Source organism: Phytophthora cinnamomi, assembly GCF_018691715.1.
Source record: "Phytophthora cinnamomi strain GKB4 chromosome Unknown Contig14, whole genome shotgun sequence".
Taxonomy (NCBI): domain Eukaryota; phylum Oomycota; class Peronosporomycetes; order Peronosporales; family Peronosporaceae; genus Phytophthora; species Phytophthora cinnamomi.
This window is the reverse complement of record NW_027150947.1, coordinates 866527-886647: the sequence shown is the minus strand read 5'-3', so window position 1 is coordinate 886647 and position 20121 is coordinate 866527. Positions and strand designations below refer to the sequence as shown.

The 20121-nt window shown below is 50.6% G+C and overlaps 4 protein-coding genes across 4 annotated transcripts; 3 read left to right on the top strand and 1 right to left on the bottom strand.

Annotated features, from left to right (window-relative positions):
- Positions 1 to 4634: 4634 nt before the first annotated feature.
- IUM83_01178 (necrosis inducing-like protein NPP1 type) lies at positions 4635 to 5108 on the top strand (the record flags this gene model as incomplete). The annotated part of the gene is made up of 1 exon (XM_067925013.1): positions 4635 to 5108. One exon carries the CDS (start codon positions 4635 to 4637, stop codon positions 5106 to 5108), a length of 474 nt encoding a protein of 157 aa, XP_067797225.1.
- A 4461-nt stretch (positions 5109 to 9569) lies between these two features.
- Positions 9570 to 10922, top strand: IUM83_01177 (uncharacterized protein; the record flags this gene model as incomplete). Its single annotated transcript, XM_067925012.1, has 4 exons — positions 9570 to 9671; positions 9732 to 10178; positions 10284 to 10470; positions 10798 to 10922. The coding sequence occupies 4 exons, from the start codon at positions 9570 to 9572 to the stop codon at positions 10920 to 10922; spliced, it is 861 nt and encodes a 286-aa protein (XP_067797275.1).
- Positions 10923 to 14530: 3608 nt separating this feature from the next.
- On the bottom strand, positions 14531 to 16069 carry IUM83_01176 (Glycoside hydrolase; the record flags this gene model as incomplete). The annotated part of the gene is made up of 3 exons (XM_067925011.1): positions 14531 to 15151; positions 15234 to 15714; positions 15783 to 16069. 3 exons carry the CDS (start codon positions 16067 to 16069, stop codon positions 14531 to 14533), a joined length of 1389 nt encoding a protein of 462 aa, XP_067797216.1.
- A 3258-nt stretch (positions 16070 to 19327) lies between these two features.
- On the top strand, positions 19328 to 19905 carry IUM83_01175 (RxLR effector protein; the record flags this gene model as incomplete). The annotated part of the gene is made up of 2 exons (XM_067925010.1): positions 19328 to 19495; positions 19588 to 19905. The coding sequence occupies 2 exons, from the start codon at positions 19328 to 19330 to the stop codon at positions 19903 to 19905; spliced, it is 486 nt and encodes a 161-aa protein (XP_067797274.1).
- Between the last annotated feature and the right edge of the window lie 216 nt (positions 19906 to 20121).

The window sequence follows — 20121 nt, the reverse complement described above, 5'->3', positions numbered from 1 at the left end:
AGATAGCCGATGGCAGTTGCAGATTCAGGGGACACCTGTATGTGGTACCGGTAGTCATATTTGTATAGTAGTTGCTGCAGCATAATCATTGCAGCTCGAAGCTTACTTGTTGTACAGTACACTGGGTGTGCAGTAATCGTGATAAAAACCGACAATGGGCCTGTCCAAACAATGGTCGACAACGTACCGACTACAGACAACGACGGATAAATCCGGGCGACACTAAAATCCGGGTGAGACAGATCCCTATTAGATCCCCATACAAAATCTAACCCCATTTTTATCCAATGAAATGCTTAAATGAATTATTTTAGAGCCAATCAGAAAGTTAAAGATAATGAGTGGTGTGAAGCTAAACTCCTTTGCCGACACAGTAATTTGAGGTCAGTTGCGCAATGAAGCGCGTCGAGCAAGTGACGGCTACAGGGTACGGAGCGGCACAACTGGGCCAAGTGGCGGCCGGTGGTGGCCCCCAGGCGGGCGGCCAGCACCTGGTAGAGCCCTCCCAAGGACGTGCTAAGTAGAACCACGTAGAGCAGCTGGTAGCCCGTGTAGGCGCCGCTCTGCAGGTCCGCCTCGAGGTTCCCCGGGTCCAGGAAGGCCATGCTCATGAGCCACCCAGTTCCCGTGTAGGACTAGAGCACGGACCAGCTGAAGCGCCGCCGTCTTGGGGACGTGGTGGGGGCATCTGGAGCACGCGGGGGGGGGGAGCAGCGCCGAGGTGTGGGAGGTTAGCATGACGCATATCCGGGTGTGAGGTTGCCTCCGAACAGCTCACCGTTGTGCCAACCGCTTAGTGCTGGTGTCATGGGGCCACTAAAAAGCGAAGCTAAGAAATAGTGCTAAAGCTACTGGAGGCACGGCAAAAGAAAAACGCCTTCGTGCAATTCATGCCACTATTGCTGTGTGGAACGCCATACCGACAAAGGCGATAATTCGCAGCATCAAAAAAACAATTCCTAGCTACCCTAAGGTAACTGTCTAAAAAGACGGATTGTTTTTGCTTTTCCATACGGTTTCAACTTCGTTTTCTGTACCATAGGTTAGTTTATCAACCAATCCAATCGCAGAATTTTTACTCTCCGGATTTTTGTGTCGGGAGCGGAGATTGCCTTATAGTATGGAGGATGTCATTCAGTGAGTCCGGATTTATCCGTCGTTGTCTGTAACCTTTGTTACCACATACTATACTTTAGTGTACCAACATAGACCAGATATTTGGTGTCCTGTCTATCTGAACCGTACGATCGAATGCATGGAGGGATCGAATGGAGTCTATTCTATTCAAATGTTAAGCTCAGCTACAGCCCGGAACATTATGTCAAAATCATCGTCCAGGCTGAAAGCACCTACAGCCTTACCAGTATCTCAACATCCTGCACTGAGAACTTCGTCCAATTTAGCCGCTGGCAAGTCAGGACAGAAGTGGTTGACAGTCTTCTCGATATCATTGTAGGCAACAAAATGGTCGAAGACCTTTGTGACGCGGGGAAGGATGAAACAGTGTGCGTCTTCGCCCTACGACGGCGTCCTTTTGGACATCGGCGCTGCGTGCGAGCCATCGGATGGCAAAATGAGCTCCGGGCCTGTATGTGGTAACAAAGGGTGCACGGAGACCTTTCCCGCGCAGGCTCTGAGTAGCTATATCACTGCTGTATGCCATTACAAATAGAAAGTGATAAAAAGGTTAGTCGGTACCGGTAAGTGCTTACCGTAAACCACGGGTTCATTGCAACACTCGTAAAAAATTTCCCGTCCTATATAATTTGTAGGTAAATTATGAGTTTTTACGACGTAAAAACTAAACGCGACCAGTCAGCGCATAATTTGCGGATTTGAAGAAATGCTTAGCCTTTTCCATACAAATATTAAGATAAAGACGTTGTGTCACCCCCATATATCTAATCTCTGCACCGTTTTCGCCCAAAACCTGACAGTTTTTACGTGTTGCATTGACGCCGTGCGTTGCGGTGAACCCGTGGTTTACGGTACAGACAACGACTTACAAAGCTGGCATCATGAACGTCATCCCCCTAATAAAAGAGCAAGAAAACCCGGCAGATAAAATGACATAAAACACGCCAATGGTTTCATAAAACACACGTAATTGCATATAAAGTACTCAAAAGCATATGATATACAAAGATGAACTCTATTATACTGATAGAATATGATTGGCTGGTGAGTCCTTGTTGTCCACCCCGCACACTACGATCCCAACTTCTTGCGTTCGGAGATGGCAGCGAATGTTAAATCAGTTTGTGCTGACCCGGAAAAATGAAGAGGACTCGACCTTCATTCAACTGGCTCCAACTGAGCGACTGTATCAACCGTGAAAGGCAGGCGGATTCCAACTTCCCCACCTGCAAACACAACTAAATGTACAACGACTACAACTTCTCCAGCAGTTTGCGAAGATGACAGAAGCTCCAGAGAAGGGAAACTGGCCATCCCTAGCAGCCACGTTCTTCGAGACGCTAACTCCATCCGTACCAGTAAACCACCCGCTAGACTTCCTAGACATCTCGCCTTCCAAGTTCAAGTGCCTGCTACGTATGAGGGCTCTGCCCAATTGGTGGACCGAAACATGGAAGTTATGGCACAAGATCGAATGGCCCGCGAAAGGAGGACAGAACCGCCCTGCAAAAGCACTACTATGTGCTCCACTCTGGATATAAAAAACCCTCTCCTCCATTACACAACTCCACAAGGGCACAAACGAAACATTGCCACAGTTGCGGAGCCGAAAAGGAGTTTCAGACTCCAGGTAGCCAAAAATCTACAATACGCTTGTATGAAAGATATTATCGACGACATTGGCAAACATCCATCAATTTCCGCATTCCTAAGGAAAACCCTGGATCCTAGTAATACTAGCGTCCCTCTACAGACTCAGAAAAAGTGGCTCCGAAGTCTCCATAAAGAGCTCATGCAAGTTATTTCCCGAGTGGAAGCAACACTAGGCAACTTGGAACTTCAAACAAACCAAGCGACGACTTTCCTTCCCAACGTAGGAGTCAAAACAGCCGCAAAAATATTCGCATTTCCTCACATACCCCGGGACAAGGTGAAACAACTACTACAACCACAACTGCTAAATCCCACCCAACATCCTATCTGCCAAGATCTAACTGCCACAACGTTAGAAGATGTTTCCGCCTTTGTGAGATTTGGACGCCAACACAGATTGGAACTCCTGCCAATTTACGATGATCTACAAATGCGCGTCGTGCAACGTATTTTGCCAGTAAGGTCGCGCTTCTGGTTCCTCAAACATCTAGATCTAAATATCCAGTGCTGCCCTTATCCTACATGCAACAACATAGAGACAGTAAACCATCTCTTCAAGGACTGGTCCACGTCTGATGCACTGTGGAAAGAACTGTGGAAAGACTGGTGCCGCTTCTTTGAAGGCCCCCTTTCCTGGACAAATATTGTGTTGCCCCACAAGCTGCAAGTAGCACCACGCTGGAATAACCAACAAGCTGAGATTATATCACTATGGAATATGATCAGGTGCATTACCCTCCACCACCGCTGGACAGAACGAAGCCGGCTCTGCTTCGAGGAAATCGACCCTGAACCACTCAATACCACCCTTGCCGCGATTTATACAACATTCGGAGCTCACTACCGTCGGCTTCTTAGACAGACCGACAAGCCGAATCAAAAGAACTTCACAAGCATTCTCAAAAATTTGGCAACATCCAGTTTCTTCGGGGAGTTCCATCGAAGAAACCACGATATATTCCGAGTACGTCATGTTGAGCTACATCTCACCCAACGGACAGGCACCGTATTCCAGACACTGATCGAATAAACGACAAGAAGATACTACTACGAAGAGGCACTACTACTTAGCAATTTGAGAAGACCACTAATCGGTAATCGACCACTCTTCCTTCCCTTGTTGTCCATTGCACGACTTTGTCGGCTTTGTAAGTCATTATCTGTACTATGATGGTATCGATAGTCACATTTGTATAGAATGGCACAAGCAACATAATTTTTGAAACGGATGCCAATCGAGTATACCATGTACACGTATTCCAATCCTACTACTACCCAGGTATTATACATGTACCATGTAGTGTATAACATTAAAATAGTTGGGGCCGCCCTTGAGCAAGACTGTCTTCGCTACGGAGCTTGGCCGAAATGGAGCTTACCAAGGTCCCATCCTGAGGATGATCCTTCCCGTACCTTACCAACTGGCGAAGTGTCGCGGGTGTACAGTACAACCGACTTTTATCTTCCCGTGACCGGCACAGACATCGGAGACCATTTCAGTTTCAATCCCCCTGTGAACTGCACACCATGAACCTGCATTCGCTGCTTTTCATCACCATTACCGTCGCTACGCTCAGTGTTGTCGTAGCTGACCCTATCGGTCACGATGAAGTGCAGCCGTTTGCACAGCCTGAACCCACCAGCATATCCGAGAAGGCCGCCGTCAAGTTCAAACCGAGTCTCCAAATCGTCGACGGGTGCCATCCATACCCTGCTGTCAATGCCGCAGGGGAGACGAGTGGGGGTCTGAAAAAAACGGAAAACGCGATGGAGACGGCAAGGGATCACCTCTAGGCTCGCAAGTGTACGGTCGATCTGTTTGGCTCAAGGATCTCTGGGCCATCATGTATGCCTGGTACTTCCCCAAGGACATCTCCTTCTACGGGTCCTTCGGTTCCACGAAGGGTCAACGACTCCAGTGGGCAAGCGCCGTTGTGTGGCTTGACAACCCTGCCCTCGAGACACCGAAGATTCTCGCCGTGTCGACTGCATACCCGAATGGGGGATATCGTATTCTGAAGAACGCTCCACCAGCGTGCGGTCGCTGGTCGTGCGATCCACCCTTCACCGACTACATCAACGGCAGCAGTGTCATGCTCGCATACGGATTGGAAGACTACTACGATGGGAGCTCGGTGACTACGACTACAGTGGGGAGTAAAGGCGAACTTCAGGAACTCATTATGTGGGAACAAATGACCGGCGAGGCACGCAACGCTTTGAGCGGAACAGATTTCGGGGATAAGGCCAAGGTCCCTTTCATCGACGCGAACTTCAACGCAAGCCTCGAGGCGGCTCGTCCGTTCCTTTACCTTTGACTACAGCAAAAGGACGAATAGCCACTAGTGTTTCTACGTTGCTAGCCCAACATCGCACGACGCCGAAAGTAATCGCAAAATCAAAGCGAAACATCAGACACATCGTCAAAGTATCGCAGCAATGCATGTAGTAACGCGATGCCAGTCACAGACAGAGTGCTGTAGAAAGTTTCTGCGATCAAACCAGCTCCTTGGACCCTTACACATACCGCTGATAAACTTTTGTACACGATCAGTTAACACCACAGATATGTTGTAGTGGGTCTGACTTGACTCACTACTTTAGCTTACACGTCGCGCTACGTGTATGAGGAAGCGTAAGTACTTAGTAATTACTTAGGTTAAGTATATTTGAATACACAAATATAATTTAACTTAGATAAGACTCCAAGTAGCTAGTTTAAGGTAAAATGAGAACTGTATTGTTTGTAAATTGATCTTCCTCCTAAATCTGCTAAAAACTGTTTATCATCTATGAAAGGGGTTGACAGCGGCTGGCTGTCAGAGCCCCGCTAATATGCATGTCTCTGATTGGTAGAAAGATGCTGCTTTCTACCAATAGGATCTTTGGGTAGGTGTGGACCACTCATTGTGGTGGCCCACTTCAATGTATCCATTGGTGTATCTTACACCAAGGTGAGGAAGTATCTAAAACTTTTAACAGATATCCTATCTGTTAAATTCACAAGTGGCTTGCAGCCACTTGTACGTGTAATCCCGTTACATATGTGGTTAGGGAGATTCATCGCCCTGCCCTCGAAGTTTGAATCCTGCCTGGTCGCTTCCCCTCAGCAAAACGCTGCATGTGTGGAGGGCAGACGACGACCGGCCCGAGCGAGCATCTCCGGGTAAGAGCGTTTATCACGTTGAGCAACTCCAAGCGATGGACTGGAGTGATGAGGCGTGGGAGGAGGTAAGCGCCGATACCATTGCGCATTGCTCTCGCCATTAGGAATTTCCATAATACAGTACTGTTTTGTTTCCCAGGTGATTATTGTCGATTCCGGCAAAATTTGCGAATCCTGGGCGGTTTGGCATCCCCCAACCCCCATCATCCAATCGACGAATGCGTATGACTGGCAGAAATCAATAGATAAATACTGGCTATTGACGAATCAAAGTGCACACCTGCCGTTGAAGTCTAGAAGTTGAAGTGAACGATGGAGGAAGCCGTAACGCGACAGCATGCGCACCCAAACAACGTCTACCGCTGCATATTCGCGTACTACAAGCTCGGCTACTCAAGGCGCCACCTGGGGCACATCTTCAACAAGTCTGAGCGTACCGTGGGCAACTCGATCAAGATCTACGAGCAGCATCGAGTCTTTCAACGCTCTAGAACTCCCTCGGAAAAGACGTTCTCGGCGGAGCAGCGTGCACAGTAGAGATCCTGCATTGATCCCGGCGGTGCGAGTGCGTCCTCTGAACGTTGGGCACTCGCAGCATTTGACAACGATCGGCTAGCATCTCCGCCTGTAGCCTGCAGTTGCAATTCTTCCGGGGTGATGTGTGGCGCGGAGGGGGCTTCAGCAGCGACGTCCAGATTCTGGTAGTTAGCTGCTACGACGGGAAATCGCAGAGCATGCTCGGCCGATAGAAATCGTGGTGCAACTGTCGAAGGAGTTGAGAGGCCTAACGATGAGTCCCCGGCTTCTGCTCGCAACGGAGAAGCTTGCTCGACTGACGGCGAGGCTTCTGGGGAGGATTGCAGAACGAGAGGCGGGTCTGAGTCTTCGGTGGGCACTAGCTGCTATGCGCGTGCACGCACAGTGTGTGGTGATGCTCTCTCATTGCTGCGCGGACGAATTGAGCGACCTGGTAGTGGCAGCATTTTCCTCTGCGTGCGGACTTCTGAATGCGGAATGCTTCTTCGGATCAAATTTATCCACTCCTCACATTTCATATTTTATTCCTTTGCGAGGGTTGGTCGATTTCCAGTCGATTGGGCTCCGTCGATTCAACCAATCCGTAACCTCCAGTTGGGGTCATCTATGGTACAGATCTGTTATTGGATCAGACAAACTTACTCTAGCAGTGATCAGGCAGTGATCAGGCAGCACATCCAGGTAAACAAACGTGTATTCATCAGCAATGTCATTTGGTATCTCAACCGGCACAGGTAGCTCGATTCGTTCGCGTGGTAGGCGGCGGGCGCGCCCTCGAGGAACGTCAGCAAGACGCTGTACATACTGTGCAGATAGCGTCTTAATGACACCCACAAAGCTCGCCATACTAGGGCGAGGCTTTGGAAATCGACTATTGAGCTCCCTATTAAACCTCTCAAGAGGATTACTCGTCCGCGCAATGAGCTTGTTGTATAGGGCGGCAACATTCCAGACACTCACGTCGTAATACTCCAGCCACGTTCGCTGAAAATACCCACAGAACCCTCGCCACTTAGCTTTCGAATAGGATGTCCCAGCCTCACCGCAACGCTGGCGGCTTGCTCTATCATACTATGCTCAACGACAGTCAGCATGTCGACGACACCACGTGTCATAGCGATGCAGCACTCCTCCTTAGGAATCAGAAACCTCTTCATAGCGCGTCTGAGCACCTGATTAAGGTGGAATAGACACCCCAGCACAATTGCATTGGGAAATTGCGTCTCAATGGCTTCAATTAACCCCTTGATTCCCACCGTCGTAAGTTACGACTTTGGGTTTTTTTAAGTCGTAAGTTACGACTTAGAAAATCACAACAATAGGATTTGGCTCGAAAACGATGACCCGATACTTTAATCAAGTGTATTCTCAGCCAAAAAAATATAAGCAGGCAGAGGTCATTTTGGGAAATGCTAGAAACAGGCCAGGGATGGGGGCGGGGTGCAACTGCGCGCCGCACGCCGCGCGTCTGCCATTCCAGAATTTGCCCGATGGGCCGCACCCGGTTGAGCGGTCGGCGTGAGCCCGAAGCCGCAGCCGCGACGGAAGCGAGGGAGATCAACTTCAAGCATTTATGGCGTCAACTGCGCGCGGCCGGCTGGACATCGAAACGCCCATCAGGCATCTCTACTGACTGGACGTATGTGAAACCAGGCGCGCCAAGCGATGGCGTCGTGGGTGTCGACATCTTCCTGGGCGAAGAGGCTGTGGTTACCTACGTTATCGAGTCAGGCCTCTTGGACGTCAGCAACGAGAGCGCGAGCGGCGCGACAGACGCCGACCGCGCGGTCGACGCGATCACAGTGCGGGCGGCGGGGTGAACGATATCGCTGTCGGTGAGGCAGATGTGGAGATCAAGGACGTGGTCACCGTGTCGCAGAAGCGTGCACCTTCACAGCGAGCTGTCGACGCGCTCTTCGGCTCCCCAACTGCTAGCGACGCAGACGCCAGTGTCACGAATAGCCAGCAACGACCGCTGGAGCTATCGCAAGGTGCAGTGGTTAGAGCATTTGATATTACTCTATCCGCCCTACATAATGGCGAGTCGCAACGCGATATCATTGGTGGTGCTACCCAGCTACTACATATTTCAGAGGCATCAGCTGTTGAGAGCTCGGATACTGAGAACACACCGGTAAGACCAAGCATCAGTCAGCGGGAAATACCGCGCCGGGGGAAGCGAGACATGAACTATCTAGACGACAACGAAGACGAGAACGAACGACTACGAGAACTTGAGCTCCGAAGACAGCGAGGAGGGAGATGCTGCGGACGTCGATGACGATGACGTCGTACGCCCAGGCCAGAACGACGCTGATGACTGTTTGTCGGAAGCTGATGCTGTATTGATGGATGAGGCATTCATTGCATCAATCGGGCAAGGAGACGACGACGAGCTTAGCCGTGCTACGCTACGCGATCGGCGAGCGGCACTGAGAACAATGGAGGGGCCACCCGTATCGTCAGCGTTTGAGACTTCGAGAGAGGCCTATCCTGGTCTCGCTGAGGAAGGAGCGGGACCTGTACCCAAGCTGCGGAGTCTCTGCCATTCGCCGATTCAAACGTTCTTTTATTTTGTGCCAAAGGCACTCTGGGCCTCGATATGTGACGAAACCAACCGCTACTGCAGCCAGCAAGTCGCCGCTAGAGCAGTGCGAATACGGTCTAAGCAGCGCGAGTGTTCAGAAAGCAAGAGAGAGACACTGAAGCAGATAAAGCAACGGCTGCGAATAAAACCAGCGTATGAGACTCACGAACTGCTTCACGTGGTCGGGCTGATTGTAGCCCACATGCTTTGCCCTCAGCAGCGTCAATTCGCGAACCATTGGTCAATGACCGAAGATGGCGCCATTCCTGCTGGCACATTCGGTCGATTCATGGCACGAAATCGTTACCAGGACATTCTACGTGACCTACACTTTGTCAACAACGAGGCTGCGCGCTCGCGCGACAAGTTGTGGAAGTTGCGACCTGTAGTCGACAAGATACAATAGCGTTTCCTTGCGGGGTGGACGCTCCCCAGTGTTTTTTTTATGAAGGCGTCCTCCCTGCGACGTCTAAGCGAAACACGACGAGAATGTTTATGCTGGACAAGCCGCATCGCTACGAGACTAAAATGTTCATGATATGTGACTCCAAAACAGCGTACTGTCATCGGTGCGAGGAGCTTTTGTACGTCGTAAGTTATGGCTTTGATTCGTGACAGGGTATGTGTTGGTCGTAACTATTCCGGTTTAAGGTATACGTTGGTAAGCGTGATGTCGGAGATACACAAGCGGACGCAGTTGACCACAAGATTGGTGCAGCTGCGGTGATCCGAAACCTCAAGGTGGTCCTGGCCAACAACCGGCTCGCCTACCACGCAGTCGTCGTTGACCGCTTTTACTCCTCCATCCCCCTCGCCGTTGAGCTGCTGACAATGTCCGTGTACATCGTGGGGACCATCATGACAAATCGCCTCGGCTTCAGCCGCAATGTTCGGGAGACTCGACGCACTAGACCAAGCTCCATTCCACGCGGTTCGTTCACGTTCTCGCGCTCGGTGGCTGTCCCATCCATGGTGGTGTTTCACTGGTGGGATCGAAAGCCCGTGCACTACCTGTGCACGGGTTCGGCGATGGCTGAGTCCACCATCAAGCGCAACGTCAAGCGAGTCGGGCCGATCACAGTCCCGTGTCCAAGCGCAGTAAATGACCACCAGCGGTGGATGGGCGGTGTGGATGTCCACGACCAGCTCCGTCTCCAGCGCTTTTCACTCCAAACTTCTGTGCGCTTGCCAAAAAATTATAAGAGCCTGTTCCTTGGGTTCCTGGACCTTGCAATGGTCACCGCTTACCTGTCACACAAGGAGGCGTGCAAGCTGAATGGCACAACGGCGATGAAACGCGGTGAATGGTACAGCGTCCTGCAGAATCAACTACTTCAGCTCAAGGCCCAAGACTTCCAGGGCATCACCGTCACACCACCTACCAGAAGTGGTAAGCGGGTGCGTAAGCGCACAGGGCCGGGAGGCCATTCGCTTGCGCAGTTCGACGACTGGGTCACTGTATCTGGCGTTCAAAAGCGGCGTCAGAGGTCATGTAAAGTCTGCGCACTTCTTCGCGGAGAACGCAAAAGGTCGTTTCAAACGACCTACTACTGTGAGAGCTGCTCGCTCGATGATGCCAAGTGCTACCTGTGCCCAAAAGCGAGACGTGAGTAAAAGGGGGCCATGAAGACGTGCTTTCAAATCTGGCACGAGGATTTCGAGTGCGGCCTCGCCATCCCGCCTACCTTGGGTAAGCGCGTCGTTCTTCGTCGGCCAGGGCAAGAGACTGGATTGCGCAAGAAAACACGGCGTGAGCTGCAGATGGATGCCAGGTCTCGCGACGGCGACGCCTCCGTGACCAGCGCAAATTCGGATATGAACGACGACGATGACTTTGAGTAACGGTTCCTCAAGCGTACTGTATAGGAAAGGAGATGTGATTAGCTAATGTGCCTTGTCTTCTCTGAAATGTTGAGGCGATGTACCTTTTGTCGCGCAAAATCTGAAATGAGTGGCTTCCGTGTGAAACTCTTGGATGATGAGCTGAGAGTTGAATGCCGTCAGTCACGACTTTGCTGTTTGCAGGAGGGTCGCAAAGTCGTACGACTTACGACTTTGCCGAGAAAAACTCGTCAAAGTCTATACACCTACTCCAAAGTAGACAATCTACGACCATACAGAGGTGAAGGTACACATGAAAGTCGTAATTTACGACTTCCACTTTGCGGTTCGGGGCCCAAAATCTTGGGAACCAAGGAGTTAAGGCGCTGTCAAAGTCGCACACGACTTCGGCAGGCTCTAGTTGCTGATCTGTACCTTGCACTACAAAATGAACCATGTCCCAAATCGAATCGCCACTACGAGAAGTACTCAAGACGTAGTAAACAGGTACAAAAAGTCCTGAAGCTCTGTCGTGTACCATGAAAACAACGCACGTGTGTACCTGACGGTACACAGCGAAATGTACAGTCAACAAAAATCGTAGTTCCATTGTAGCGTAGGAGGTTGATAAGGGAAGGGTGCGCCCAGCCGACCAGTCGTGTAGGTTTGATGAGATTCTCGCGGTTCATCGCGACATAGTGAAACTGAAAGAACGAGGCAGCTTTGTTTAGCACCGATGAAAGTGGTGGAATTTCAATCGCTCCATGTTCATCTCCACTGAAGTGCGTGCTTCTTGCTTGATAAACACGCCGAAGCACTTGGGTCTCAGACAACCCACGCACCACATGCTCATTATTCGCACCGTAAAACTCGTTGCGGAGGCCTTCCCAAATACGTCGCGCAGGTAGCGCAACCTGATCAATTGCTAGCATGTCCGCTCTATCCTTCATAGACCGGTGACATCCACAAGGCTACTACCAGCAGCATCAACCTGGAGACAGGGCGTCCTGCCGTGTAGCCCATGATACCGATGAAAAACGCCATCGTGCCACGGCAACCTTGGCGCCAATGAGAACAGCGGTAGGATATCTTCCTAGACGACGCACACGCGCGGGTGTACTTGAAGCCGCGAAAGTAGCACGTGGTCTTCTCTTGCCGCACTTAGCCCCTCGGGCGGTTTGATATGGCGCTGGACAGCGTCCCCACGTCGCCGGGAGGTTCGGCGTTGCCCGCGATAGACTGAGTAGGTGCCTGCATGTTACCGAATGAGCGCTACTTCATAGCGGTCCCGCAGGGACCACCTTTCCACGTGGTCGCCTTAGGACCGTGCATTTTCAGATCTCACACCCGATCATTTCAAAACCTACATCTGTTCACAAAGCAGATCTGTACCGTACATGACCCCAACGAGGTTTTACCAACCAATCGACCACGGAAATTTCGAATGGAACGCGCAATATGACTGCCCCAAATCTGTAGAAGTTCACAAAGTGCGATCCATGTCTTGATGTGTACTTAACTACGAATCAAAATAGAAATCCGTGTACGAGCGCTTTCTTTATATTTAAACGCAGATACAAAATACGCATAGACCGATAGAAAAGGGAACACTTCTTTACGAAAACTCGAGACCGCTTTGCTTCATGGCCAAGATGGCAGACTCTAGTACAAAAACACAGTCGACGTTTGGCAATGATCGCTTCGTCCTGGATGCATTCGATATCGACGCTGTTGTAGCGTGGGGCTTTTACGAAGGGACGTTGCAATTGAAACCTCGGATCCTACCAGCTCCAAGTTTGGTGTTGCGTACAATCAGCGCCGCAACATTGCAGACACAGAATTTCCGGCACAAAAATCAGCTAGGTCCGTATGCAAGGAGTTTGAACTACAATGCGGTTTTCAGATTTTTTTCTAGCAGACCAGCGTCAAATCCAACAATTCAGGTAATGCAAAATACGCATCCAAAAAGCTGAATGGAATGCAAGTTTTTGACGTCGAGACCCCTGCCACCGAGCTGGAATGCCCATTCTTCATCAACGTGTGTGTTGAAAGAATCTGTGCAAAGCGGTGGGTTAACACAAGCGTCTACTGTTGGGAAGAGGATACGAACTCACACACAGACAACTTGTTACGTTAAAGGGAAATCTTGGACTGAGGCACCACACACCGAGTGGCGGTGACTGCCTTTCTACCATCACTCTTGATGAGCCTCGATGGCTTCATATGCATTGGTGACGCCGTGCTGTCACGGTCGTCTCACTACTCAACTGTCTCAGCAGTCTTCGGGACCTGAATCTAACATCTACTATCTGATTCAGTGGGTGGGCTACCGCGAGCTCACATGGGAGCCTTCGCAAAACATCCCATGGCAAGAATGAGTGAGTTTCGATCGAGAAGTCGTTGACTTTATCTGGGTGTACCAGTCAACGAGAGGAAGGTGCGGGCGGCACCGACCGCATACGCTCCCAAGTAGGCGAAGCACTAGGGTGACGGCTAAATACATTTGCTTTGATGAACGAACTTAGTAACTACCGGGTCAGTACTGCATTTGTCCGCACTCACTGGGAAACAAAACAGTAGTTTTCTACTGTATTACGGAAATTCCTCTGTTTTCTGATGATACAGAGTCTAAAATGCACCTGCTATTTTACACTGTAATATCACATTACTATTGGCTTATCTATACCCTCCATGAACTAAAAAGTTGAAGATGCCAAAGTTTCTCAGCGGGGATATTTATCACGAGGATACCACAACAAAGAACACATTTAGGGCCTGGTCGCGTCATCTCCCTACTGGAGATCTCCAGTATATCTCCACCTCCATCTCCAGCCAGATGGTAGGTTAGTTTTAATTACGAAACAAGATATAATTTGGCGTCACAATTACGAAGATAGCCCACATCCCCCACTTCCCCCTTATGATGAGGAGAAGCTCACGACGACAGGGGCTGGCACCTCCTGTGGCACCCTCGGACGCGCAAGCAGGGTCGATGGTCGAATTACTGCGGTCTCCAATGGACCCTACTGCGCCGCAGGAAGATACTCGTGTCCCCAGCACGCAATCCTCCCAGGAGGAGCAGCCGGAGCCCGACTCAGGGCTTGCAACTCCGAGGCGATCCCGTCAATTCGGAACAGGGCAGATTGCAGCTCCGAGGAGATCACGTGGGAAGCATAGTACATCGTCTGCGGCTTCGTAGAGTACTCGAACGACCTCGTCGACGCTAGCAATGACGTAGGTGTTGGTAATTCCTATCGCATCCGCAGTCTCCACAAAGCCGCTTACAGACGCTAGGAAATCGAGTGCAGCAGCGACCTTCTTCTCGTATAAGTGTTGCTCGACCGCAACATGAGCAAACACGATGCCTTGGGCCCGAAGGAAACAACAGATATCAAGAAACGAACGGCGAGAACACCTTAAATGCTTCCTGAACCACCCCTCACACAGAAGATCGGCCAGCGCGTTATCGAATTGTAGGTCTGTCAGAGTACACTCCTGCTTCTCCTTCTCCTCTTCATTCCTGCTGCCTGCAACGAGAGCCATTGTTTGCCCGACGAGCGCTGAGACGATAACAGCGGCATGCCAGCTCGATAGCTAAGCAACTAGGTACGATGTACTTTTGTAGTAGATTAAAAGAAGCATGTGAAGAGCATAGTGATGACAGCAAATGAGGTCGATCCAAATGTGACAGTAGAAGATGTGACAGCTGACGAATAGTCATGAATGGCCTGTGCGTCACACGCATCGCAGAGAATAGTTGCTCCGTTCGAAGCGTCAGCGAGGGCGGACTCGTTGGCAGCGCAGGCCGTGCAGGAGTTGCCGATGCAGTAGTAGCGGCACGTCCACTCGTCATTGAAGCAGCCAGCGTTGGACCCATCGCCACAGTCGACCTCATCACAGTCCGTGCCAGCACAGTACTTTCCGTCCGCGTCGTCGTCGCACGCGCAGGTACTGTTACCCAGGCACGTTCTCATGTCGTTGCAGGCGCCGGTGTCACCCTCCGAGCAGATTTCGCATTGGGGGCCGCTCCATCCAGTGTAGCAAACGCACTTGCCGCCTTCACAGCCGCCGTTTCCGGCGCAAGTCTTGGTGCACTTCGCATAAATAGCAACGATGTCTTCTACGCTGGTGGTAGGCAGCGATTCCAACAGCGCAACGCGCTCGTCAATGGCTGTAACCCAGTCGCCCTTCACAAAGCCGCCGGTATCAGCGGGCTGCAGGTTGGAGGCCCAGTAGAACGACCCGATCGACTTATTTTCCAGATACGTCGAAACCGCATTGGCCCGCTATTTGTTCTTGTAGCACCCCAAGACCCAACCACCACCGCCTGACCAGTTTCCTTCGGTACGAAGCCAAAGTACTCGGCATGTTGTCCGGGAAGTTCGAGTTGCTCCACCATGGTGCCTTGTAATCCACCCCAGGCGACATCAAGTGCGGGCCGTACACCAGTCTCACCATGTTGCTGAGCTTCACGGGGTAGTTCTTGGCTCCGTGCAGCGATCCTCCGGCCTGTCCCCACTCCAAGCTCACCCCCTTAATGTTTGTCTGCACGCCTTCCACGAAAACCAACAGCCTGGGGCACATCTTGATCACGGCGTTGCCGATCGTGGCGGCCTGCAAGTTCCAGTCCGTGTCTTCATCTCCCTTGCCCCACGTGGCCGTGCCCTTGGGCTCGTTCTTGATGTCGATAGCGAACACGTTCCACGCCCCGGGGTCCTCGCAATACCTCGTGGCCAGCTTCTGCAGCGCCGGTGTGATGTCGTCAGACACCGCGATGTCCAGGAAGTCGGGCTCGGACGCCTCGATGCGGTGGCTGTCGAACATGATGAGGATGTTGCGCTTGCGCGCCTCCGCACGACCACGCCCAGCACCTCGAGATACGGTTTGCCCGCGAGCGACGGGCTGCCTCCCGTCTGCGTGCTCTTGACGGTGGGGTCGTCCATGACCGAGTCCATGGCCAGCAGCAGCTGCAACACGTTGATGTCGTAGGTGGTGAAGAGGTCCATGGCGTTGCCGATGGAGATGGCGGAGGGCCACAGGCCTTGCACCACGAGCTCGATGGTCTCTGCAGGGGGAGAGGGGGAGGCGACAGAAGAGTCGTCGTTCGGGTAGAAGAAGTGAAGACCGATGCGGTTGATGACTAAGAGGCCCTCATTGAGGACAAACATTGGGCAGCGAAGTGCACCTGCAAACACGGATTGCGTTATATAGATCCAGACTGAGTTGCTTTATGGTTATTAAAACTATTGGTCTTGGTGCTTCCTATCGTTTTCGATATCCTTTCATTCGCGGCAAAGCGCGTGCAGCCATTTTGCTCGTAAAGTCTTTCTGACTCTTTCTTCCGCTTCCGTAAGCTGATATAGTTTGGAAGCTGCACAACGCTTTCCAGCTTTTGAAATTAGATGGTCGCGAATTGGTCAACATTGATGATGCGACAGCCAAGCGTACAACCGTATTCCTTCTGTTGCCCATGAACTCCCTGACGGCGCTTAGCCAATCACAGAGTTATGTTTTGCCTTCGGGAAATTTCGTGTGCACAAAAGCATTGATGTCATGTCACTTTTTGCCCTATATACTTGAACATCGCCTCTTTTTTTTTTTTTACCAAAATACTGCGCCAACGCCACAAGCCGGTTCACAAAAACCACGGCCTTTAACACCAAGTCAGGCTGTATACGCCAATTCGGCACGTATTAGTGAGTGAGTGAGGGGCGTTTTTATTATATATGCACGGCGTGATACATGTACCAAAGTCCAATTGCGAGTACCGCCGTGCATCCGATCTACAGAATGAAATTCAACGGTTCATCTGATTTTTTAATTGTTAAGTTCCGGTTACTTCCCGCCTTTCACGCGCTACTCACACTTCTCTCCCTCATCGGGCTCGGGCTCGCTCAAGCAGGACCTGGATAGCGATGCAGAGTCAGATGAACAAACGCTCTTTAGTGGTGATAGTGTCCTCGTCGACGAGCTCATTGGCGACAGCGCTTCGGAAGACGAACTTGTTGACCCGGAAATGATGGTGGTACTGGATCTACAACAATGCAATTCAACGACAAATTCCGGCTTTGCATCCGTGATGTACATGTACATGTACGTACACGTGTACCGTAAACCGTGAAAGTTCATGAGGTTCGTAATCTACATTTCATGCTATACTGGGTACATGTATTTTTGTACCTCGTGGTACCTCGAGGCTCCGTTCAGCTACTGCTGGTACAGTAGAACGCTTTCCATGTTCGGCATATTCTGGTCAAAGACTGGGTCTTTTACTGGGACCGGATATAAACCCAGCGGGATACCCGATAGATGGTGAAATACCCCTAACTGCGCGAATAAGTGGTGCTTCTCTGAGGAGACACATCTTTCTCGAGGCAGCAAGCATATCGTGATTAAATCGATCTCCCAGCAAAAAACGGTTTTTTCAGCGTGTAGCTGTGTGTTCTGCCGATTTACGTAGACTTTTCCATGTCCACATACAAGACAAAGCCAAAATACCAGTGTAAGTGTGTACGAACCCCAGTTAATGATCTCGACCGGTACGCTGGTGACTGGACAAATGCCGAGATGTGTCCTCGCATGCTAGCGGGTTCATATTCGCACCAATTCAATACCATGTCTGTGCATTACCACACCGAGCAAGCAGTATGCCCCCTCATACTTCGCTCAGAACCTCGCCTCTACGTGTTGATCTCGCTCCCGATCGAACCAGTGCATGCTCGAGTCGATGCACTTGGATAAGATCGAAGGGTAGCGAGCGTAAGCGCGTTACAGTTGGCATGGGAGTGCTCAAGTGCAGGAGTTCGTGAAAAGCGTGATATTCAAATAGTTACATTGCCTCTCTTGAGCGATTGATTTGCACACGAAAACCCATAGATTATCCCGAATTACCTAGTTTTTTGTAGGTTAATAGGTCCCTCGTGCGATTTGGCATGGTCTCGGGAGGATCTATACTTTATCACCAAAGATGCGATATTTGCCGAGGTGCCGACCAACTCCCTAGATGACCTAGTAGTACACCTAAATTCACGGTGTACAAGCTGTATGTTGTACTGTACGGTACATCGAGAGCAATTTATTGGAAAAAAACTGTACACCTGGATTCCTCTCCGAAGAGTATTCGCGTAGTTACGTACCGTACATATCATATATGTATACAGTACATGTCATCAGGCATGCATGGATGCGCACACACTTTTCATGAGCTTTGCTTTCGAGTAGAAACCATGCTACACAAAGACGATTTTAATAGGGGTTGTCAATGCCCGTTGCAGCAACTAATTTATTTTATCAAGATTTTTATTGGTCAATCGCGAGCAGAGCTTTGACCACCCCAGCAGATCAAGATTTCACCCACGATCTGCGCGCAGCTTTAGACACACGGAGCACGCCGCCATCTTACACTGCGTCTTCGACGAGAATGACTCGAGCGAAGATGATACAGACATTCACTATGCGGCAGAGTATGCGCGAGTACGTACTCGCGTCGAGGTATTTAGATCGACCCTCCTCATACACACTGAGGTAGCTGACGCTATCATTGGGTGTCAGGGGACTCTCTTTCGGACTGCTTGGGCAGAGGTCTTGCGCTGCGACTTTAGAATCGCTTAAACGAGCCCTCGGCGTCGAATGACACGAGTAGAATTGATAGGCAGACCTTAAGAATGCTCTGCTCGCAACTGCTGACATCGCAGGAGACAAGGGCCGAGTCTAAAGCGGGGTCTTCTCCACGCGACGGCCTTGCACGTGGTCATCGCAGCCCTGATGGATCTTTGGTCTGCTAGAAAAAAATGTGAGCTGCTGCTGCCGCTCAACCGAACAACTTTTCGTTCCGTTATCGTATTTTTTCTGGCCAATCACAGCCCCGAAAACAAACGACTCGCTGAATCGAAAAAACTGAGCTGCTGCTGTGGACATTGGCAATCCCTAATATTAAAATAGAAAAATTGTGCGTCGCTGGGTTAACGTTCAAGCGATTAGTTTTGTGTCCTCATTGCCCAAAACGGAAAACAATGCATATCCGCCATTGTATTTTAGCTTTGTGCTTTATTATTGTCTACTAAGAGGTCTGGTCTGGTTTCGGCCACGACTTGCAGTTGCAAAATTGTAAGAAACCCATACAGTGTACTCGTCAGCCCACGATATTTGAATCGATTTGATTCAACCAAACACCTGATCAGCGAACCTCTCCTTATGATTTATCATCGCGCTTTGAACAAACCGAACGTTCGTCGTTCCCAGACGTGTAGTATACATTTGTGCAGATGAATCGCCGATGTCAAAGCCTATGATGGAGCAGTGCTGTTCGAGAAGTTCATATGGTCGCTAATGTAGCTTACTCTGGACTCAGGTACAACTTTTCATTTTCAGATCAGCGCCGAACCATCAATTGCAGTTCAGCGTTTCCACCGTCGAAAGCTGACATCATGCGCCTTAGCGTTTTCCTGCTGCTAGTCGTGGCCACCATTGCGGTAAGCTGCAACATTGTCGTGACCGCTGAAAAGGCCACAACTGGGCGCCGCCACCTGAAGGGAACCCAGAATGATCTCGACGCGGTGAATGAAGAGCGAGGGATTACCAGCCTTGTGGCAAAGGTGAAGGGAATGTTCGGCGCTGGGAAGGTCGCTAGCGTTGGAAGGTCGCTGGCGCTGGAACCAAGGCAGACGATGTGCTCAATGCTGTTAAGGCAGCCGAAGGCAAGACTACTGCTCTCACTGGCGCTACGAAGAACTGGCAGAAGCTCTCCAAGGCTGTCGAGTCGGGAGCTCACCTGAAGCTGGATACCACGAACAGCAAGTGGAAGACGGCGTTTACGAAGCTGAAGGAGACTGGCCAGATTAAGGGCGTTACCGAGGCTCAGGCTGCCAGGCTCACGGAAGCGGCTGCGAAGGAAATGGTGAAGAATCCCGCCAAGGCGAGTAAATTCAAGAAGTTCCTCCAGATTACGTTCGGCGCTGCGCTCACGGCGCTCATATTTGTTGGCGTCAACGCGATGGCGTCATAGATGACTGAGGGATGAGATCGCTCCGGAATATTTTCTACGAAAATAACATATCCTGTTCACTCGAGTTGTTGTATTTTCCCTTAGATGAAATAGTTCGGTATCTACGCCTTCGTAACAATGAAACCCGCGTAGATCACGAACACAATAATCGACACCATACCGACGGGCGAGTGAATTTGGAGAGACAGCTGTAGGAAGAAGAACCACAAATCCAAA